At 45.3% G+C, this 22,634-nt stretch overlaps 1 protein-coding gene across 28 annotated transcripts in view; it reads right to left on the bottom strand.

The window, feature by feature from the left end:
* The window catches only part of RERE (arginine-glutamic acid dipeptide repeats), a 341,620-nt gene that overhangs the window by 212,255 nt on the left and 106,731 nt on the right, over positions 1-22,634 (bottom strand). For all 28 annotated transcript variants that reach the window (XM_083752394.1, XM_083752406.1, XM_083752407.1 and 25 more), the window contains one exon: positions 14,102-14,572. In XM_083752394.1, the coding sequence (XP_083608520.1) occupies positions 14,102-14,426 (325 nt within the window). In that variant the 5' untranslated portion in view covers positions 14,427-14,572. The remainder of the gene's footprint in view (positions 1-14,101; positions 14,573-22,634) is intronic.

The following is a 22,634-nucleotide window of genomic DNA, read 5'->3' as shown; positions in this document are numbered from 1 at the left end:
TTTCTACACTGACTGCCGATGGCTTCAAGGGTTTCAGGCAGAAGATCCTCCCTGGAGATGCCAGGGATTGACCCTGGGACCTTCTGTATCCTATGAAGATGCTCTGCCACTGAGTTATGCACAGCCCTTCCTCTATTTACCCACTGTGGCCATCCACATGAGTGAGCTACCATGCCCATGAATGCAGCCAGCTTCTGCTCACAAACCCATCAACCTGCCTCGCTTTTTCCTCTTTTCCTTCAGCTTCTAGTGCATCCTTGTTCAGTCCATCCATCTACAAGTGCCCCGGATGCATTTTCAGTTTTATGCAGCCCCTGGCACAAAATAAATGATAGCCCTCAGCGACGATCATCAACAGCACAGAAGGCAGACAAACAGTAAAGGGATGTTTTTCTTTTAAAAGGACAAGCTAAAAGAGAAAGGAAAAGGATATAAACTCTCATAAACATCTGAATCATAAACCTCGGCAGACTCCATAATATCCAGAGTCAAATGGACTCCTTTGGGAGGAAGGGCAGGATACAAATTTAGTAAGTAAATATAAATAAATAAACGAAACCAAGCAAGAAGACAAAGAGACAACAAGCGATCAAAGGGCCCATCGTGCAGCACTCAGGCCCTCATGACCAAATTAGCTAAGGGCCGACACCACCTCAGCAATTTGGAGGTCTCCAGTGGAGAAGAGCTCCACGCTGTTCTGTTGAGAAAACAGACCCATCTTCTCTGGCTCCATTCATTGCCAATGCGCCCAAACTCTTGCTCTCCACTCTTGTCTAGCAATTTTCTATCCATCCACCCAGGGTTTTTATAATCAAGCCTTGCAACCTTTCAACAACGTGTTTTCTGTTTAAAAGGCTTAAGTGCTACTTTCCTTTAAAAAATAAGAGACTGCGAGATTTGAGGGGGGTGAGGGGGAGCAGCGGCTATTGTTTGAGCCACAAATGGATTCCCACACTTTTCTATACAAGGAAAGCCTGTAATGGGGCTCACTGCAAAATTAGCACAGCTGCTTCAAACGCCAATCATACGGCAGAAGCTTTTAGTTATATTCTCTTCAGCACAGTCCCTTTTGTCATCAGTTTTCGGGGGGGGGGGGGAGGAAAGAAAAATCATAAGAGCCAAGACACCTGTCTAGACAAAGATGTGACACTTCAGAGAGCAGGAACACACATTTCACTCTCTCTTGAGGATGAAGTCACAGAGTGGACCGAGAGCCTAAACAAGAGATAAGCTGTATTCACTTGAAAGACTCCAAACCACCACCTATGGCAGCCTTTACCGGGCTGTATACGGAAAGAGACAGAACTGCTGGGCACAGTGATAAATGAAACCATTCAATAACTAATGGCTCAAAATATCCTTCCACAGTGGAGCCTGCCTGTTGCATCTCTGTTGGACTTGCCACTCTGCAACATAGAACACTTCCAAATACTGTGCCAGACTATTGGTCCATCTACCTCGGCATTGTCTTCATGAGGGGAGGGGAAACTTTTCCAGACCAGGGCTGGCATATATTGAGGAAGGGATTCGCACACAGATAACACAATGAGGAGTTTTTCAGAGAAAGCAGCAAAAAGACACTTGAAAGGTTCTAGTGTTGGGAGTAGTGCAGCCAAAGGGCTACATTTCCCTCCTGGGGGATCACAGATTATTTCGATCATAGATGCCAAGGACTGGAACAGGGCCTTTTGCCTACATTCTGCCATTCAACTATGCTTCCCACTACGTATGTTTAGTTGTTCAAAATGCCATGCAAGTGGAACACAATACCGATTCAGAGGATAATTGTGCTGAATCTTTGCTGGGGATGAGGGGAAGCACTGCCTGACAAAGCCTCATGGATGGGCCTGCACCGGTTCAAATTCCCACTCTGCCATGAAGCTCACTATGTGACCTTCGGCCAGTCATACAATTCAAAATTAAAAGCCTATAAGAATTAATTAAACTCAATAAAAAGAGTTAAACGGCTTTCATTTGATCTTTAATATTTTGTACTGTATAGGCAGGCCCCCGTGTACACGGGAGTTATATTCTGAGGCACCATGTCAGTGAAATCATGTATATTTGAAACCCGCTGAAAATGCCTGCAAGCACCCCATTCCGCTCCTGCCCCCACTCTGTCCTTTTAGTGATGTTTCCAGGTTCAGCGCAAAGCGCATATACACGGTCACACACATATTGAGCATGCATAAATGAGGGGGGGCTGCCTGTATTTATATTTTTATTCTGTATATTGTTTCAAGTTGTTGGTTTTGTTTTTTTTTGTATTGTCTTTTGAGTTCTCTTTGGTATATTGCTCTGAGTTCTTTTGTATTGTATTTGACCTTTATTTTAAGGTCTTTAAACTATTTTCTATTCTTATAATGTATAGTGATCCGAGTGTCTGCATCGTAATTGGATCTCCATTTTGTGTATGGTCTTGACACTTGGCCTCGACTTCATCATGCTTGAAATTTTGGTCTCTAGTATTTGATGACTTAAGTTTTGTACATTGCTTTGAGGTTCTTCTGGATATAAAGCAATTAACACATTTTCTAAATAAATTCTCTCTCAGCTCAGCCTAACCTAACCCACAGGGTTGTTGTGGCAATAACATGGGGAAGGGGAGAACAAATGTACACCACCTTCAGCTTCTTGGAGGAAAGGTGGGATATAAACATAGTAAATAAAAACCACCCACTTCTTCATTGGAAATGAAAATGTCCCCGTAACACCAAAAAAAGGAAATTGGGGGGGGGGGGGCTTAGAAAACCAAAACCAACAACATGCCAAAAATGGGAGGGATTCTGAATAAACATTTAAAATCAACATTATAAACTGCTTCCCCTTGAAAGTTTGCCTTCTCCCTCTTTCCCCAGGATTTTGTTTGCTTTATTTAATGAAATATATATGTGTGTGCAGATAGCTAGAAAGCTAAAAGAGCTGGTTTTAAGGATCAACCTCCATTTATCAGCCCTTAAGAGAGGCGCCATCTGTCATGCATTAACAGCTGCTCCATGTTTTAAGAGCCAGAACAACGCCTGCCACATAAGGGTTTGGAGGGGGGGGGGTGGAACACTGGCAGTGGGGGAAAAGAGAAGTGGCAGAGATTTTCACCTTGTAATGTGCAGTTTTGGTTTTAGTAATAGGGCAGGTGTAAGGATTTCTGGTTAGCTCTCTTTATTTAAAAAGGGGGGAGGGGGGAGAGATAGCTTTCATGTGGATTCTTTACAGTACGGATTCATCCTGAAGGACCGAGCATCCAACTTGGGGGGGGGGGGCAGGCACAGTATGTAGCCCAGAAGCAAAGCAGATTGATTCATCCCTCTGGACACATCACATTGCATGCTCCCATATTGCAAGAAGAATTAGCACCTCAAGGTGGGGACAATTGTCTGCTATGCAGCCGCATCTTGCCACTAGACAGAAACACAGATTTGCTTTTAGTTGTGCTGTAAGCACCAGGGAAGGGGGCACAGGACTGTAGCAGGGCACATTCCTTGCACATGGAATGTCCCAGGTTCAAAGCTTGAAATTTCTAGCTAGGGCTGGGAAAGCCCCCTGGGGGACTTCTGCCTGTCAAGAGCACATACAGAACACAGGAAGCTGCCTTATACCAAGTCAGGCCATCGGTCCATTTAGCTCAGTATGGTATATACTGATCGGCAGAAGCTCTCCAGCGTTTCAGATTGGGATTTCCAGCCATACCTGGAGATGCTGGGGATTGAACCAGGGACCTTCGGCTTGCAGAAGCCATGACCCTTCCCCAAGGGACTGAGCCAGATGGACCACTGGTCTGAATTGATTTAAAGCAGCTTCCTGTATTCCTAAGCCTACTTACAATGCAAACAAGATTCCTCCTGCTGACCCTCCAATGGCTCCAAAGGCAATGAATAGTTAACTTCATCATAACTGGCTTTTGCCGCTAGGAACAGGGCGTACCTCTGCAGCAGAGCAAATGCTCTGAATGAGAAGGGCGCCAGACATCTCAGTCCCTGGCATCTCCTTAGGTAGCAGGGCAAGAAAGATCTGATTACAGTCTTGGAGAGCCGCTGCCAGTCAGATCAGACTATCACTCGGACTCAGTATAAGGTAGCTTCCTTATGCAGCTCCTACCACATCCATAATAAACTGGGCACTAGCTAAGTGGGAGCCTCACCACCATCAGTGGCTCAACTACTGGAATGTCATGGCATGTTGATAAGCTACCAGAGGGAAGAGAGAGTCACAGAATGCTGATAATAATCACAGCCATTCTCAGACAAACAGGAAGGCGTAGTTAGAGGGACACAGGACTAAAAGGACAGGGGGGTCTCTGTGCGGTTGGCGGAAAACAAGAAAAGGCAGTGAGGCAAGGAACTGGGGCTGGAATTTATATATATATTGATTCAAGCTGAATAGCTAAATCTTTGGCGGCAGGTTCCTAGTTGCTTTAAAAAAAAAATCTAGCGCTCTCTCTCTCTCTCTTCTTTTTAATTCTGGCACATTTGCCTCTCTCAGCTGGTGAAGCTGTCAGAACAAATAGAAGGCAATATCTGGAAGCAAGACAAACACATGGGTCAATGTCAAACACAAGCCAATCACTCTCAGGGCGAGAGCCAAATGCCTGCATTTCAATTTCACTCATGTTCTCCAACTCAAATACCGTTAGACTGCTTTAAAAAAAAAACCACCCATAACCAAACAGCTTTCCTCTGCTCTCTTTTTGGTTTTCAAAATGAGATTCTCTTTTTAATCCAAGAGCAGATTTCAGATTGAACAACAGTTTCAGCCATTTCCTTGGCGGGTAGCAAGGAAAAGCATCAATGTATAATTATTATAAAGGGAACATTTAACAATTAATTGAGCCAGCAGAAGCTAAACCTCCAGAGCTTAGGAGTTCAAATGCTTGCTTGCTAAGCGAAAGGGCAGAGGATTGTAACTTAACCATAGGAGATTTCAGCCCAATTAGGCTCTGCATAAATAAAATAAAATAACTCTGGGTCTGCTATGCCCAGGTGCAAATATGCCAGAGAAACAGACCAAATGCCTTCTGTTTCCCTTGCTGTGCTGGAAGGGTGAATCAACAGCACACAAAGGCAGGGATGTGTGTGAGTGAGGTGACAAAACTATAATCACCCTTGTGTAATTTTGCAGATAGAATCAGGAATGCATAGAAGCCACTGATGCCCAGCAGGGGAGGCAAGATGAGCCTGATGACTGGCCTGTGGGGGTTACTGCCAAGGTGTTTTTTGGCTCCTGAGTTCTGCACAACTCCTGGATATTATCTCAATTTGAAGAATTCCACAAGGAGATGCTTCTTATAATATTAAATAACACACACACTACTACCCCACCAACTGCTACTACTTTTGGTTAATCTTCATTTCTGCGTGTGCATACTCAGACATCAGTCATACTGAAGAGAGTGGGCTAAACACACTGAGAATTGGGATGCAAGGAAAAGGGGGACCTTAGCTGTGTGGCAAAGCACCTGCCCTGCACGCAGAAAGCCTCAGGTTCAATATGAGGAAGGGGAGGCAGAAAGAGAGGGGACGTATATGCAATTCTTTCTGTTGCACGCACTTAAGTCTCCATTACAGCAGGGCACAGAGACCAGGAGGCTGTGCCTATGGCTTTACAGGGAAGGTGGGTTTTAAGAATGAGGTAATTAACACCATGGGATGCACTTCCTCAGATCCAGAGAAGATATTTCCCAGAACAGGAAGAGCTGAAAACTTCAGCAGCCCTCTGCCCCACCACTTCTCTGTAGCACTCCCCAGGGCCTGCAGCTAACACTACCAGAACAGGAGCATGTGATCCTATTACTGCCTGAGATTCCCACCCGCCCCCCTCCTACACACTCCCCAGAAGCAGAAGCAGCTACATTCAGAAATCACCTCCTTCCCAGCATATAATAAGAAGGGCCGGGCGTCTTGTTTTGTGTTAACATGATTGTCTTGGGCCAGAGCACCCATCAGAAGCCTGAACAAAGGCCCAAATTACAGCCTTCCTGCTCTCCATTATGGGGCATCCACCCTCTCTCCCCAAGAAATAAGCACTCGAGGAGAGAGAGTGTGCCTTAACTGCTAAGTGCTCTCGCTCTTCCCCTTGGCAAGCAATCCTTCCACAAATGAGGATTGCACCCAGCCAGCTACAAAGCACTTAACAGCTGGCACCTACGCAAACAAAAGAAATCCTGATAACCTCAAACAGGAACTTTCCGCTTTCAGTAGCGCGCGCGCGCACACACACACACACACACACACACACAGAGGAGAGAGAGCCTTTTCTTTACTACATTTCTCAAGTGTTATACCACATTGCTTAAAATGGTGGGACATTAAAAAATGGGACACAGTCTTGCTCACCTATTTGAGTCACCTAAGCAGGTAAGGAGGGAAGCAAGGTGGTCAAACTAGAATTACATAACACTGAAAGCAAACTCGGCTCCTTATCTTCAACTCTCTTTGAAGCTTCACCAGAGATTACAAGAGTTACTGCTGCTCTTGCTTTTCGGTTTTCCCTTTTGTAAAATAAAAGAACACTAGCCCTACATGTTAACTAGCACCCCAATGCCAAAATGTTTGTGCTATGCCAATGTTCTGCCTTGTCAACCGGTCACTTTCACCATTCTTAACAATAACAGTCACTGCCATTCTTTTCATATTAGCTTGCTTCCAACCTCATTCTTTTTCACAACACCCAAATGTGTATATATGCCTGTCAATTTGGAATTACACATCCATGCATCTGATGAAGCTTGCGCCATAATAAATTTGTTAGTCTTTAAGGTGCTATAAAACCCTTTGTTGTTTCTGCTGCAGCAAACTAAAACACTACTACTCTTCTGGAAATCAACTTTTTTGTTCACCATTAACATTAGTGGAATGATATCTAAATTCAAGCCTACATTGCTTGTCATACAATATTGCAAAAAAAAAAAAAAAAAGCAGGACGCTACTCAAAATATAATTAAAAACAAAACTAATAGCATAGCACAATTCTATCAAGAGGAGGCTAGGTCCAGCAGTGGCCTTGAATCGACAGACTAGTTCATGGGTAGGCAACCGAAGGCCTGGGGGCCAATCTGGCCCAATCACCTTATAAATCTGGCCCGCAGATGGTTGGGGAATCAGCATGTTTTTACACAAGTAGAATGTGTCCTTTTATTTAAAATGAATCTCTGGGTTATTTGTGGAGCCTGCCCGTTGTTTTTACATGAGTAGAATGTGTGCTTTTATTTAAAATGCATCTCTGGGTTATTTGTGGGGCATAGGAATTTGTTCATTCCCCCCCCCCCAAAAAAATAGTCCGCCCTCCCCCACAAGGTCTGAGGGACAGTGGACCAGCCCCCTGCTGAGAAAGTTTGCTGACCCCTGGCCTAGTTCCTATAATGCATTGATTACACAGGTTTCCGTAGATCAAAATTACCCATACAAGTATCTACATTTCCTTGTCAATCATCACCTTCCAGTGGTCCCCAGTGCAGTCAATCATGGGTCCACAAGAGATGTGGAATTAAAAAAAAAAAAATCCCCACCCCCTAAGCAGTACACACCAATGCCATATCAAAATCTAAGGTGGGGTGGGAGGGAGGAAGGCTTCCAAAATAAGTGCTTTGTCCTGAGCTGTGATGGAATACAGAGGTAGTTTGTCTGTCTGACTGACTGACTTTCTTTTTCCTTCTTTTTTTTTATAAAAAAACCAAATCAACAAAACAAACCACAAACTCACATGAGCAGGTAGAAAGATTCATGGGCGTAGTAGCCAGGATTTATTGGGGGACAGGCTTTATGTCAGGGGGAGCAGAACCCAGAACAGAGTTTTTTGTGACACAATTGGTCAGTTAGATATTTTTATTTATTTACTTGATGTGTGGGGGGGGGGGCAGCTGCCCTCCCAGCATCCCCATGGAGTGTTGTTGGTTTTGACCTCGGTCCCATGACAGACTACCATCCCTCCATAGAACGATGAAGCTGAATTACCTGTCCTCCTAGGAGACAGCACACAGCTTCTCTGCCTGGGTTACTACTCTGAGTTTGTCTCCCTCCAATCACACCCAGAACAGTGAGATTCATGCAGAAACAGTGCAGGATGGTGGGGCTCTGCCAACTGATAAGGTGACCCGCCCCCCTAACCACCTCTGGAAGAGAAACTTTGCAGATGCATAGGTGAAACAGGCCTCAAATTTCAACTTGGGGCAGGTGACAGAGAGGGCAATCCCTTCCGCTATCTGACATTTGAGAATCATCACCTTAGGGCAACATACCAACCCAGGAAGGTACTATTTAAAAACCTTCTGTTTAGCCAAAGCTAAATATAAAAATTCCCCTACTCACTGTTACCAGGATTTGTTCCCATTGCCCTGTTTGCTGTTTATATAGTTGCTGATGCCATTGTTGGAATGGATCCTCACAAATCCTTTTAATCCTTGTAGATCCTTTTAAATGGTTCTGAATAGCCAAAGCAAAAATGATAGTGTCCTCATATCCATCTGCTAAAGATGAGAGGCAAGCAGCCTACAAGAATGCAATAGCTCTCGCTGCCCCTCCTCCCTACCCCACCCCTCTGTTCAGCTAATCTCTCCTACCCCTACCATTTTCACCTCAGGCCTTCTGATTGCCATCCAAAAACTGGCAGGGTCTTGCTTTTCAAAGCAGCAATATGCAATCCAGGGAAAATGCTTTTTAGCTGCTTTTGCCCAAGAGGGATATGTGTGGGAGAACAACGGAGGACCACAGAACAAGCATGCTAACGTTTCGAAGAGGCGTCTGCAAATGCCACCAAGATCCCCATGACCGGCTATTGCAGGAATGCTATGGCTGGATTGCCAGCAATTCTACCCTCCATCAAGAATCCCAATCTCGTTGCATTAGACAGGTGCAGGTGCCAAGAGTCAGGGAGGGTGTTTTGCTTTTAATATATCAGCACTTAATTATCTGACTGCCAGCAGGGAGAGAAAGGAAGATGCAATGGCTTTCCCACACCTCTTCTGCCAGCCAGGTGACTGGGACCAATATTGGCCTCCCCAAAAACAAAGAAAGCTCCATGTGACAAAAATATGTGGTTTCCCTAAGTTCTTCCCTAAATGTCACAGTGTGGTGATTTTTTGGGATGGGGTGGGGAGGCGATTTCACTACACAGTATAAAGGAAGAACAACTCAACAAGGGAGTCCCTTCCTCAGTGGGAGCTCTGTATTTTGCATCAGTGAAAGTGAGCCTGGCCATTTGAGAAAGAATGGGTGGGACAGTAGATAAGAGGCAGAGCACATGCTTTCCCTGCAGGAACAGAAAACCTTGGCATCTCTAGCTAAACAGGGTCAGAAGGAGATGGTAAAGACCACTTGCCACCTGAGCCCATGGAAAAAGGGCTGAGAGCCAGAAGAGACAATCCCGGCCTAGAGAGACAAAGAGTTTGATGTAGCATAAGGCAGTTTTCTCTGCTCTCAAAGCCATCATCCTCATTTTTAAATAATAAAAACCACTCAATGCCACTTGAGGGCTGCAAAAAGTACCCACTTGCCTCCCTGCCAGAACCAATAAAAAATGTACTGTTCATAGATACTGGACTAAAGAGACTTAGGGCCTGATCCAGCAGCAGACCCTCTTTTTATGTTAACACTGGTGAAAATCTGCAAAATAAATGGGTCTAGTGGCGGTGATGGAGTTGAAGCAACAACTGTAACCAAAAATAATCTGACTAACACCAAAGGGAAGGGCAGTCATTTTAGCAGCCTTGTACATTAGAACTCACAAAGCCCTCCACCAGTTTTTTCATGCTGAAAGAACGGGCTGTAAGCAAATCGGGATGCATGTGGTGTGCAGTAAATCAATTTTGCTATTGTGACAAGTTGTTTTGACAAAAGCCAGGAAAAGGTTTGAAATGCAAAAAAAGTGGGGTGGGGAAGACAATAGAAGCCAACTGGGATAAAGGGATGGGATAAGCATGATGGGCTGCCCCTTAACACGAGCAGGATAAAGACAACTAGCAAGCAAGCGAGGCCACATCTGCACCATACATTTAGGCACCACAATACCACTTTAAACAGTCATGGCTTCCCCCAAAGAATTCTGGGAGCTGTAGGGCTAAAGGGTATCAAGAGTTGTTAAGAGACCCCTATTCCCCTCCCAGACCTACAATTCCCAAAGGCACTTAACAATCAAGTCCTCTTCTCAGGGAACCCTGGGAATTGTAGCTATCTGGAGGGAACAGCAGTCTCTTAACAACTCTCAGCTTATGAAAGCAAGTTCCATGCTTGCGCTGCACAGAAGCGTACCCATTTTAGAAATGTGTGGTACAATAAAACACAATTCTAAATTGTCCAAAGCTGCAAGTCGGCACAGCCTGATGCTCACCACCAATCACCAACTTCCCATGTCCAGCCATGCTGCCTCTTGGCATCTGCCTCTTCACTGTCCAATACCAAAGCACTAGCTTCTCATATAACTTGGAAGCTACTTGGGACAAGTCCCCCCCCCCCCCAATTAGTTTGTAATGTTACATTCATATAGGTGTTGTTGTAATCCAAGGTTTACTTTGCATTATTTAACTACCTCTCTAGCCCTTCAAAAAAAGGGGGAATCAAGGAAGCATCTTCTGCTGATGGGGTCCTAGGCTTTCAAACCTTTTCAGCAGATGTCAATCCAACACTAATGCAGCTCATATGTATCATTTTGACCTTCCCAAAGGCATGGGCTAGAACCACAAACCTTTCCATGGCACGGAAATCTTTGTTTCTCTCCACAAATCAGCACTGAGCCCTAAAGCATGGGTAGGCAAACTAAGGCTCGGAGGCCAGATCCAGCCCAATCGCCTTCTAAATCTGGCCTGTGGACTGTCCGGGAATCAGCATGTTTTTACATGAGTAGAATGTGTGCTTTTATTTAAAATGCCTCTCTGGGTTATTTGTGGGGCATAGGAATTCGTTCATTTTTTCTTCTTCAAAATATAGTCCGGCCCCCCACAAGGTCTGAGGGACTGGTCCCTTGCTGAAAAAGTTTGCTGACCCCTGTCCTAAAGCAAAGCTTTTTACCATTGCATGAGTCAGACTACCCCACTTCCACATGATAAATCAAAAGTGCCCTGTTAAAGCCTTGTTTACTTTTAGAGGTCAGCTCTTCTATCAGATTAGAGCAGGGGTAGTCAACCTTTTTATACCTACTGCCCACTAACGCATCTTTCTTGATGGTAAAATTTCCTTACCGCTCACTAGTGCTCAATGGAAGGGGGATTCAGCTTGTGCCGTAGAACCCCCCCACCGCCCACCTGGAATCCTGAAACACCCATTAGTGGGCAGCAGGGACTAGATTGTCAACCCCTGGATTAGAGAGATAAGCACACCTGGGGCAGGCTTTGCCCATGTTTCCCACTAGGCCATCCAAAGAACTCTGGTGCTGAATCTGATGAACCAAACATGGAAGTGATTACCAGAGCGGGGTGGACTCCTCCTCTTGAATCAGCATACAAGCCTTCCAGGAGTAGGAGGAGAAAAGGAGGGGATGGTGCAATGCACTATTAAACAGAGGCCACCTTCCATCCTGGATGGAATTACAAGTGACAGGTGTCTAATGGCCTGTGGCAACACTACACTCCCAATTACGGGGGTTTCTTTCCACCTGAGGCAGTGATCCAAGTGACCTGAACAACGTAGTGTATTGTTAATGCTTTACAAAGAAGGAATATGGTGCAGAGGCAGTGTTTGTTTCCCTCAGACTTTTACAAATAACGATCCTGAGCATTTAAAGAGTGCTTCGGGGGTGTCGTGTTCACAGACACTGTAATTTGTGGTGCCCGATTCAAAGCACCATATACCTTGAAATCACCCAAAGTGGAGGGAAATCCAAGGCAGGTTTGGTTTCTCTTGTCGAATCCCTTCCCAGCCCTGCAGTTAACTGATCAGGGCTCCAGATATATTATACAGCAAGCAGAAGAGAGCGGTGGGAGACAGAGTTAAACCTCAGCACCTCCATGAAAGCAAATCTTCCCAGAGATGGGAAGACCTTTTTGGCAAACAAGGGTGCTAATTGTTCCTGGTTTTAGAAGGCAAGCTATGCCTGCAAGCAAATAATCTCAATTTTAAGTCAGGTTCTTCAACTGCAGTAACACACACACACCACACCACACCACGGCATGGTCACCACCCACTGCTGTGAGCCTGAACAGCTGCTCTTAATGTGCTCCAAGGGCTCTTGATCCTCTGACCCCCAAAAAGTTCGGCTGCCCCAGCCCTGACCCCTGCCTCACACAAACAAATGACTGAATGGCTCTCAGCAATGGCTTGGGAGTATAAAAGAGTGGAGGCAAATTAACTGTAGGGAATGTATGGCCCTCCAGATGTTGCCAGGACTCTAACTCCCATCAGCCCCAGCCAACATGGTCTATGGTCAGGGATGGTGAGAGCTGCACTCCAACAACTTCTGGAGGTACACAGGCTCCTCCATCCCTGGCTTACTGAAAAAGCCAAGTTCTATCCACCCAAACACCTAAAAGCATATGCTGTTGAGGGTCTGGCAAACCTCTCTAGGGAGGGAGCCCCAAAAAGCTGGTGCCATTACTGAGAAGGCCCTGTTTCTAAGGGATGCATGCTGGGCCATCAATGCACCACAAAGGACTAATTGGGGGGGAGGAAAAGCTGTGTGTCAGAAAGGAACTAATATACATTTCACAAGTTAATATCTGCACTATAGAGTTAACGGTAGCTGGCAGAAGAATTTACCCCAGTAGGGGAGCAGTCTTCCTGACCCCATTACATCTACCCTGGCCCCAAGGCTATCAAGCTTTACCCCTATCAACCCCACAGGACTAGGGCAATGCTGTTTCCAGGTAGAATTCAGTATGCACAACTTAAAAGCTACAAGATTTGCCTGTGACTCCACAGAAGCCCAGAGCGTTAAGCATTCTATCAACACAACACATTAGAAAAATTGTTTCTGGTGATTTATTTCCATCGGTGTTTTCCCCCTCTTCTTTTGAAAAGCACATCAGTCTTTCCTTCCCACAGCGCTCTTCCAGCATGCCAATGATTTTTTTTTTACAGCAGAGCAGATGACAAATATAGTAGCGCTTGTAAGCTTGCTCTTTTGATAAGAGAATCAGGAATAAATACACACATCCTGGTGGAAACAAGAGCACTGCAAGTAGTCATGGAACTGGAGCATCCGCTACCCTGAGGAGCGGTGAACGCCCGCCTTAAAGGCAGCAGGTTTGGGGCAATATTAAAAAGACAGATAAATAGTCAGCTTAATGGTTTGTTTGTTTGTAACATGCCCTTACCTTCAATTCTACAAAAATGCAATCATTTTCTTTGTATAAAAATATATATAAAAATAAATCATTGGGTGTTTGTGGAACTTGGACAAGTTTCTTTTCCTTGCCTGCAAAACCCTCCACAGACTTCCTCCCCCTCCCCTGCATCTCTCTGCCCTTATAGCCCAGCACACCTGCGACCTTCACTCACCCAACTCCATCACCCTTAGACATCTGAAGGTCTCCTGCTCTGTGTAATAAAGGCATAGGTAAACTTGGCCCTCCATATGTTTTAGGGCTACAACTCCCATGAGCCCTAGTTAATAGGACCAGTGGTCAGGTATGATGGGAACTGTAGTCCCAAAACATCTGCAGGGCAGAGTTTGCCTATACCTGGTGTAACAGCTCCACTCTCCCTCTCATACTGGCCCATATGGCTGGAACAATCTCCAGAATGTCCCCATGGGATAACCTTTCTTGCTTGCTTTAAATCCGTCCTCAAAAAGCCTTTTAGGGAAGCATCTGCCATAGCCCTCAGTCCCAATACCCTACTGTAAGCAAGCCAATGTTCATTTAATTTGAATCATTGCATATTATTTCCTGATTTACCCCTCATATGTTCACCTTGCATTTATTTTTAAATAGCAAGTCCCTTGAGATAGAGATCAGTTGTCTCATTCTTCCTTAAAGCACCACATGTGTACAAGGTGCTACATACACCACAACAAAAGTCAGTTCCCGGTGCCACAGAGCATGCACTGGTCAAAATTATCCATTCAGCTATGGCAGCAATTTACATCCCTCCCTCCCGTCTGAACTTCAGCCAAGAAAACTAGGCTGGACAACACAAACACACCATGTGGTTCAGATTCCAGAGTAGGATCTCACTCTTACCTCCAGGTCTGTAGACCACATCATCCTCCGTGATGAAAGAGGTGATTTCTCCGTTGTCCGTTCTCTCATAGCGAGATTTCTTCTTGGGGGGTTTCTTCTTGTTCTTCTTTGTGGACTCCTCTGTGGTGGCACTGTTGTTGTCATTGTCCTCGTCCTCACTGTGGTCGCTCTCCGCGTAATTCTTGGCTCCGCCTTCCAGGGTGCAGCTCCGACGGGGCCGCGAGTTCTCGCTCTCCCGTGCCTTCTCCCGCTTGTCCCGCTCTCGGTCTCTGTCCCGGTCCCGATCCTTGTCTTTCTCTTTGTCCTTCTCTTTGTCCGCTGTCATGATTCGCCAGGTGCCTTCTTCTGTCCTCTCACGGCTGGGCCTCCGTGAAAGGTAGACAGTGAGCCTGGGCTTCAGTCTTCTGAATTTCTCACTCAATTCCAGGAAAAATTCGACCACTCCAACAACCCCAGCGTTTTAAAAAGGCTCTTTGAAAAGGAGGGGGAAAAGAAAATGTTAGCCATCGGAACTCTTCAACAACTATCTCAACTTCTTTCTAGGGAAAGATTAGACATTTAGGGGAAGGAAATATCAGTGTTAAAGTTCTTTCAGGCCACACAGCAGGACATTCAAACAACAGCCCCTATTATGCTCTAACGCCGTGCTTTCTTCTCTACACACAAAGCATGGCTCCTCTCAAGACTTCCCAGCGCTCTCACACACTTATGTACAGCCAGTTCCATCAAACATGACTAAAGTGTCCCAGAACATTCATGGCAACATTGGCAGATGAAGATGATAGACTTTGTGGAGCTGGCCAATGAACAGAAAGAGGAGTACCACCAAAAAGAATGGAAGAAATTTAAGGATTATTTAGTTAAATATTCTAAGATAATATAAGTAGTACTATTTGCGAGTACCAAATTGGCTTAGGAGTTAAATTTTTAAATTGCATAACACTATGGATAGAAGTGAATATGATAAGAAAGAAAGATGTTAATTGATTAAGTTAATTTTACTGAAATTACAGATAGGTAGCCGTGTTGGTCTGCCATAGTCAAAACAAAACAAAATTCCTTCCAGTAGCACCTTAAAGACCAACTAAGTTAGTTCTTGGTATGAGCTTTCGTGTGCATGCACACTTCTTCAGATACACTGAAGAAGCGTATCTGAAGAAGTGTGCATGCACACGAAAGCTCATACCAAGAACTAACTTAGTTGGTCTTTAAGGTGCTACTGGAAGGATTTTTTTTTTGTTTTTACTGAAATTAGTATTGGAAAACTGCTACAATGAGTCATATGGAAACTCAGCTAAAGGGATTTGAGGAAGTCATTTAACAATGGTAACAAAAGTGGGATTATAATAGTTAGGATAAATGTATGTTTTTTGTTTTGTTTTTTATATTGTAATGTTTTTTCTTTTTAGTTTATGTTTCTTACAAACTTGAAAATCAATAAGAAAATTTGAGAGGGGGGGGAGAACATTCATGAGAACATTATGCCAATGAAAGAGCGGGGCTACACAGATAGCAGCATGTTTGATTGTTGTGGCGGAGGCTGTTCTGAGAGCTATGGGACAAGCAAACGTGATGTAGAATGTGTTGTCTTGTCCCCCACAGCTCCCAATCTCCTGCAATCATGAGGTCCTTCACCCACGCACATCCAGCCTGTCGTGACAACAGTTCCTTCACAAATATAAAAATGTCATTTTGAGAAAGAAGGATTTGTTTATTTATTGCACTTATTAATTCCCCCACAAAGAAAGTGACTCAAGGCAAGTTATAAAATATTATAAAAGCTAAACCCAGTATAAATCCAAAACAAAAACTTAAAAACACATCCAGACGTGTGCAAAAGGTAAGCCGAACACATCCCACCCACTGGAAATATCTGATGTGCTCCAAATTTAGGGTTGAAAGCTTGGGTAAGAAACAACACTTGTACCTGGCACCTAAAAATAGTGATGGTGCCAGATGTGCCTCCCTGGGTATAGCATTCTGCAAGTGGGGAAGCCACCAATGAAAAGTTTGTTCTCGTGCCACCACCTTCTGCACCTCCCTTAAAGGAAACACATGGCTTCAGATGACAAGCACACGGTCCTGGCTGATGCATTTAGGAAGCGGTGGCCCTTGAGCTACTGGGGTTCTGAGCCACATAAGGCTTTTTAGGTCAAAACCAGCACCTTGAATTGAGCACCATATATTAATGTACTCTGAGATCCGAGTGTGGTGGGTCGTTGGACCAAACAAGCATTGCAGTGCACCCTAATGACAAAATTTACTTTAAAGAGAAAAAAGAGGGGTACATAATTAACAGAGAAAATATTTTTGAGCTTGGGTGGAGCAAATTGCAGAATACATATTGACACAGCCGTGGAATCTACAGACAACAATGATATCCAGGCTCACACCTCTCCAATAAGCCACACTTTTCTTTCCTGCACACAAGACTGCCATCGTCTATGAATGATAGCTGAGTGAAGAGGAAGAAGACTTTGCAACTCAGCCTTCCCAGAGAGAAAAACAGCCTCTGTTCATAACCTGCTACATAAAATTGCCCGTCTTCAAGTCAAGGGAAGGGCTGTAATAAGGGAGCACTGCCACATATTGTTAAAGCCTCTTGTTCTCACGGTTTGAAGCTAAGCCTTTTACCTGACGACTGCTTCCCTGTCAATCTCCAGGCCGCCAATCTGGACTGACAGGTTGTGTATGACACGGGGGGGGGGGGGGGGCTTTTCTGTGTAACAGCCAACAGAAAAGCTGAAGCTGGGCTAAAACTGCCAGCAGCTGCTGCCCTAGAAAGCCTTATGACTGAACAGAATTTTGCACCAGTTAAGGAATCCATCAGCACACTTGAGCGAAGGCTGGAGAGTTACAGTCTCTTAACGTTATGTGCCAGTGCACATAGTAAAGATACACTGGCTTTTAAAATGAGAGTCTTCACAGACAATGGCTTTTTCCAGCAGCCATCTAGCCCTAATAAACTACTACCACTCCTGCTTAATGATTCTGTGAGAGGCGTGCTAGATTCTAGCAGAAGACAGCATTTTACAAAATGTAACTTATGTGGTGGCTAAGGGACTATGTCCCCAACAATCCTTTCACATATCCCCTCCCTCACGAGCTAGGTGGTCAGACGGCTCTCCCAGGATCTACAACAGGAGGGTGTTCATATTAGCCTGCTGTATTGAGCACTGCAAGCACCCTGAATGCTCTAAAGCAGTACAGTGGTACCTCGGGTTAAGTACTTAATTCATTCCAGAGGTCCATTCTTAACCTGAAACTGTTCTTAGCCTGAAGCACCACTTTAGCTAATGGGGCCTCCCGCTGCTGTCGCGCCGCCGGAACACAATTTCTGTTCTCATCCTGAAGCAAAGTTCTTAACCTGAGGTAATATTTCTGGGTTAGCAGAGTCTGTAACCTGAAGCGTATGTAACCTGAAACGTATGTAACCTGAGGTACCACTGTATATAAATGCAAAGTGTCCGTATTCCCGCCCAGCCCTTGAACTTGAAATCTCCTCAGCGGAGGGAGGGAGGACTGGACCCTCCAGCAGATATCTAAACCTCAGAAATTCTGAAGAACTGCTGGGTCCAAACAGCCTCGCACTAGGACTGAAGGTGACTATACCAGCTGCTTGGGTTTTTGGCTGGCACTCAGACTTCCTACTCCCCATCTCCTCCAGAGCCACAGGACCCAATAAGATGGTGAGTCAAGCAGAAGCTTCAGGGCCACCAAAGTGTCCAGCTAGCTGCACACAGTGTGGAAAGGGAAGTGAATGGAAGCACACAGCCCAGATCAGGATCTGGTTGAAAACCAGGAAGGGATGGAGCCTCGATTTCCTCTACAAGATCCTAGTCTGAGCTACTTCACTGCTGAAGCAAAAACCCCAAACTCCAGCCTTCCTGAATTGGAGGAAATAGGCAGCTTCATAGGCCATTTTTTTTAAAAAAAATTGCCCAGCATTGTGTACTCTGACTGGCAGCAGCCTTCCAAAGTATCAGAGACAGGGGGGCAGGCTTTTCCCTTCACCTGATCCTATTAATGAGAAGAGTGAATGTGGGACTTTCTGTATATGATACATGCTCTACTGCTGAGCTATGGTCTTTGCCCTAAAAATAAAGCAAGATTTCAATCTTCATGGTTCTCAATACAGAGCGGATTTACAGCTGAAGTTGCCTTAGACCATCAGTCCAGCAAGCTTCAACCTACGCCAAATGGCAGCAGCTCTCCAAGATGTCAGATGAGTCTTTCCCAGGCCTTAATGGAGACTGAAGCTGGGAAGCTTCTGCATGCAAGGTTTGAGCTCTGTTGCTGCGCGATGAGCCTCCCTCTAAAGTGTGTGTGCAGCTATACAGTCACGTGGGAAAAGGCTAGTGGGAACTGGCATGTTCCCGCCTGGGGAGCTGGCGGCAATTGGTGTCTGCTGGAGGAAAAAGGAAGAGCAGCTGACATCACAGAAATAGTTGCCTGCTTCCCTCATGTACCATCCATGTAGCAGACGTAGTTATGTAATCAACATACAGGACTGCGGGGGTTGGTGTGAAAAGCCTCATGCATACCGCCACCCCCAGTTCCTTTGAGAAAAGGGCCACATACAAAAAAAATAAGAGAAGTAAGTTGGGTGTGTGTCAAAAAGTACCAATAGCAAGTGAGCTTGTGTGGAGCAGGGAGTGCAGCAAGTCTTGTTCCTGAAATACAGTGGTACCACGGGTTAAGTACTGTAATTTGTTCTGGAGGTCCGTTCTTAACCCAAAACTGTTCTTAACCTGAAGCACCACTTTAGCTAATGGGGCCTCCTGCTGCCGCCGCGACGCCAGAGCACGATTTCGGTTCTCATCCTGAAGCAAAGTTCTTAACCCGAGGTACTATTTCTGGGTTAGCGGAGTCTGTAACCTGAAGCATATGTAACCTTGAAGCGTATGTAACCTGAGGTACCACTGTATTAAGACTATGAAGTTGGGGAGTGGAGTTGGCACTGGCAGTAGCTTCGTATTTTTCCAGCCAAAAGTTTGCGTCCCACACCAGGAACAGGTGACAGCCAGATTAAGTGAAGTATCCCACGACCTCGTGCCATTAGTGCAATGATTTACCCTTGAACAATGAAACTCCCCCCACATCTCCTCCCCAATTCTTCTCCAGAAGGGGGGGGGGGATGCAGAACAGATTTAAAGGGTGTAAGGGGGAGGAAAGTTCCATTGTGTAAGGGAAAGTTCCATGGAAGGAAAGGCTTAGTGCTGCTTTGGGTACAAGCCTGGAGTTCTGACCCAGACTTTAACCCACGTTTTACAGCCTGCCAGCTCAGAGGTGCCAGGGTTGTTGCCCAGATGTGCAAAACTACAAAGTTTTACCACTGTGAAGCTTTGGAAAGCTTTGCCCATAAATTCTCTCCACTATAGCCCCCCACTGTCTATTATCATGTGCTGACTAAACACATCTTATCAGATGAGACTGGCTAGGTACATGGGCCATAGTAAGATTTCTCACCTTGGAGAATATTACTTATCGCCATTTGTTCATGTTTGTACACTTTCCATAAAACCATATCCACATCTAATGCTTAAAAGCCCTGAACCTTTTAAGAAATGCAGAATTTTTCAAAAGGCTAGGTCACAGAATCGTACGGTTGCCAGGGACCCAAGGGTCATCTAGTCTAACCCCCTGCAATGCTAAAGTTCGTTTAGAATGCTTACACACCTATCAAGAAATGAGGGAAGGAATGTTCCAGCTCTGTGCACCTGAAATCTTTCCTCTTAGACCATAACATTTTAAAAGAGAGAAAGACACCAGGAATTCTTACATCTCCCCACTGATGTCTTCTCCAGACCATGACAACATCCAAAGAGACAAACTGACTTCGCTGTTATAACCTGAGGGATGAGGCTTCAGTTTCTCTCTTTTTCCTGAATGAGGGAAACATTCCAGGAAGACAGAGGTTCTCAGCTCTTTTCCCGCTCCTCAAGCATCTGCAATCATTTCCTTTGACAATTTACAAGGGGGACTCTCATGCATATAGCAATAAAGATATTATGTGATCTGGAAAACCTTTGGTACCAATCACATTTGGTACCAAAATTTGTACACACATTACTTATCTACCAGCTGCAGCTTAGTGACTGCCTAGTTTGCATAATTTACCAGAGTGATATACCAATATATTCAAATGTGAATGTAACACTTCAATTCACACAGCATTTTTCAGGGTGGCTCTCCATAATTAACTTGCGCCTGTGCTGGTTGAGAGGCTGGAGACCATAGCAAGAACACTCTCTAGGCATTAAGGCTCTCGTTCAAATAACCTCTCAAGATTGATCAAACCCATCTGTCCATGGTTATTCTTATCCACAAGCTCAAATTCCCAAGGGCAAGTATAGGCAAAAAAAGCAGCAGTGAAGATTTGGATGCAAATATTTTGCTTTCAACTTATGCACATTCTCATTCTGCTACGTTTTTAGGGGTGTGGTGTGAGCAAAACATCACAGTTTCCCCAGCACTTTACCACAGACCCTAGATTGGTTGTACCTGTGCACTGAGTACCAAGTCAAACAGCTAGATCAGGCATAGGCAACCTTTGGCCCTCCAGATGTTTTGGCCTACAACTCCCATGATCCCTAGCTAGCAGGACCAGTAGTCAGGGATGATGGGAATTATAGTCCAAAACATCTGGAGGGCCGAAGGTTGCCTATGCCTGAGCTAGATGGTTAGGTGCTCTAGTGGTAAGTAAAGGAAAGAGTACCCAAGAGAAGGAGAGATGGAAACTAAAATGCACTAAAATGACATTGCTCCTTTGCCATATACAGTTTGCATTTCCCCCCATAGAGATGGCGGGGGGGGGAGGGAGGGAGGGAGGGAGGGAGGGAGGGAGGGAGGGAGGGAGAGAGAGAGAGAGAGAGAGAGAGAGAGAGAGACCAAAAGCCACCGAGCTCCTTGTTGATGAAGCAAGAGTGCTTCTCTGCCAAAAAGTAATACAAGCATCAAGTCTGTGGACAACTTAGAGGGAGAAGAATGATAGGGTGTAAATTTTATGTTGTAAAAGGGGAAATTGGTCTTTAGCTGCTGATACAGACCTCCACACAAACACACAGAGTGATCATTTTAGCTTTCTAAGGAGACACAGATCTCTCTCTTCTCATGGGAGGAGTATGAATACTGATTCCTGTTATTCTGAGGCCCAGGGACAAATCTATTCTCCAAAGGAGCAATAACTGGCCTCTCCATTACAAGCTCAGAGGCAAGAAGGGCCAGCAATCATGGCAGGAGGAGCGGAGGGTGTTACAATGGAACTTGTTGGCAGCCCTTGCAAGGAGATGACTCTGGCTTAGCACCTGCCATACTATCTTCAAAGTGTCATCCCCACAAAACTGTGTGCTGACCAAAGGACAGAAGACAATGGCCAGAACACCAAAAATGACTGGGAAAGCGGCAAGCTGCCTTGCACTAGAGGAAAGGAACTAGGAACACAGGGCATGGTCAATGTTAAGAATGCGGGGACCGGCATCACGAGAGACAGAGAGGAAGCACACAAGGATCTTGTGATGAGACATGTTACAAAAGCTCTAGAGCAGTGGCTACAAGACACCAGTTCATGGAGCTCTCGAGGGAGCAGCTCCTTTCTGCTGGTTAAATCCTCATCAAAGAACTCTAACAAGGCATGCAAACAGCAGTGACTAATTGGGGATGTGGCTAGATTGGATGCCTTTCTGAATCCGCTTCTTCCCACTCCTTAGGTAAATATCTAACAGACAGCCCCTTTCCCTCACCCAGCAGTAAGAGTGCCTGTATTTAGAATAATTAGGTCAATAACGTCCTTAGGAGGACAATCAAATTTAAGCACAAATTCGACCCACAGCTGTGAGGCATTCGCGAGTTTTTTTTTGCGGATAAAGTCCTATTGCTCCGCCGTGACCTCCCTGCCAATTTAGATACAGTGACTGAACTGGAGGCCCCTCGAATGACTTCAGGTCCAGTGTTGGACCATTTCGATCGGATACTCCCTACTGATGTGGATAGATTCCTCCAAGTTAGTAGGCCCACCACCTGCCTCCTTGATCCATGCCCGTCTTGGCTGATTAGGGAGTGTCCAGATGCGTGGACCCCTCTGGTTGAAATTATCAATTTGTCCCTTGACACAGGGACATTCCCAGGGGAACTGAAGGAGGCAGTGGTGTGTCCACTCTTAAAAAAAACTTCATTAGATCCCTTAGACTATCCAATTACCGCCCAGTTTCAAATCTTCCATACCTGGGTAAGGTAATTGAGAGAGCGGTTGCTGAGCAGCTTGGTAGGTTTCTGGAGGAAACATCGGCATTAGATCCATTTCAGTCCGGTTTCCGTCCTGGTTTTGGGACGGAGACGGCTCTGGTTGCCTTAACAGACGATCTCCATAGCCAACTGGATCGAGGCGGGTCAGGACTGCTGATCCTTTTAGATTTGTCAGCAGCCTTTGACATGGTCGATCATGATCTTCTGGACCACCGCCTCGCAGACGTGGGGATACAGGGCATAGCCCGTAACTGGTTGTGCTCTTTTATCTCTGGTCGGGGACAAAGGG

This window comes from Podarcis gaigeae, assembly GCF_964106915.1.
Source record: "Podarcis gaigeae genome assembly, chromosome: 8".
NCBI lineage: Eukaryota > Metazoa > Chordata > Lepidosauria > Squamata > Lacertidae > Podarcis > Podarcis gaigeae.
The sequence above is the reverse complement of the archived record's forward strand: the minus strand, read 5'-3'. Positions and strand labels throughout refer to the sequence as shown.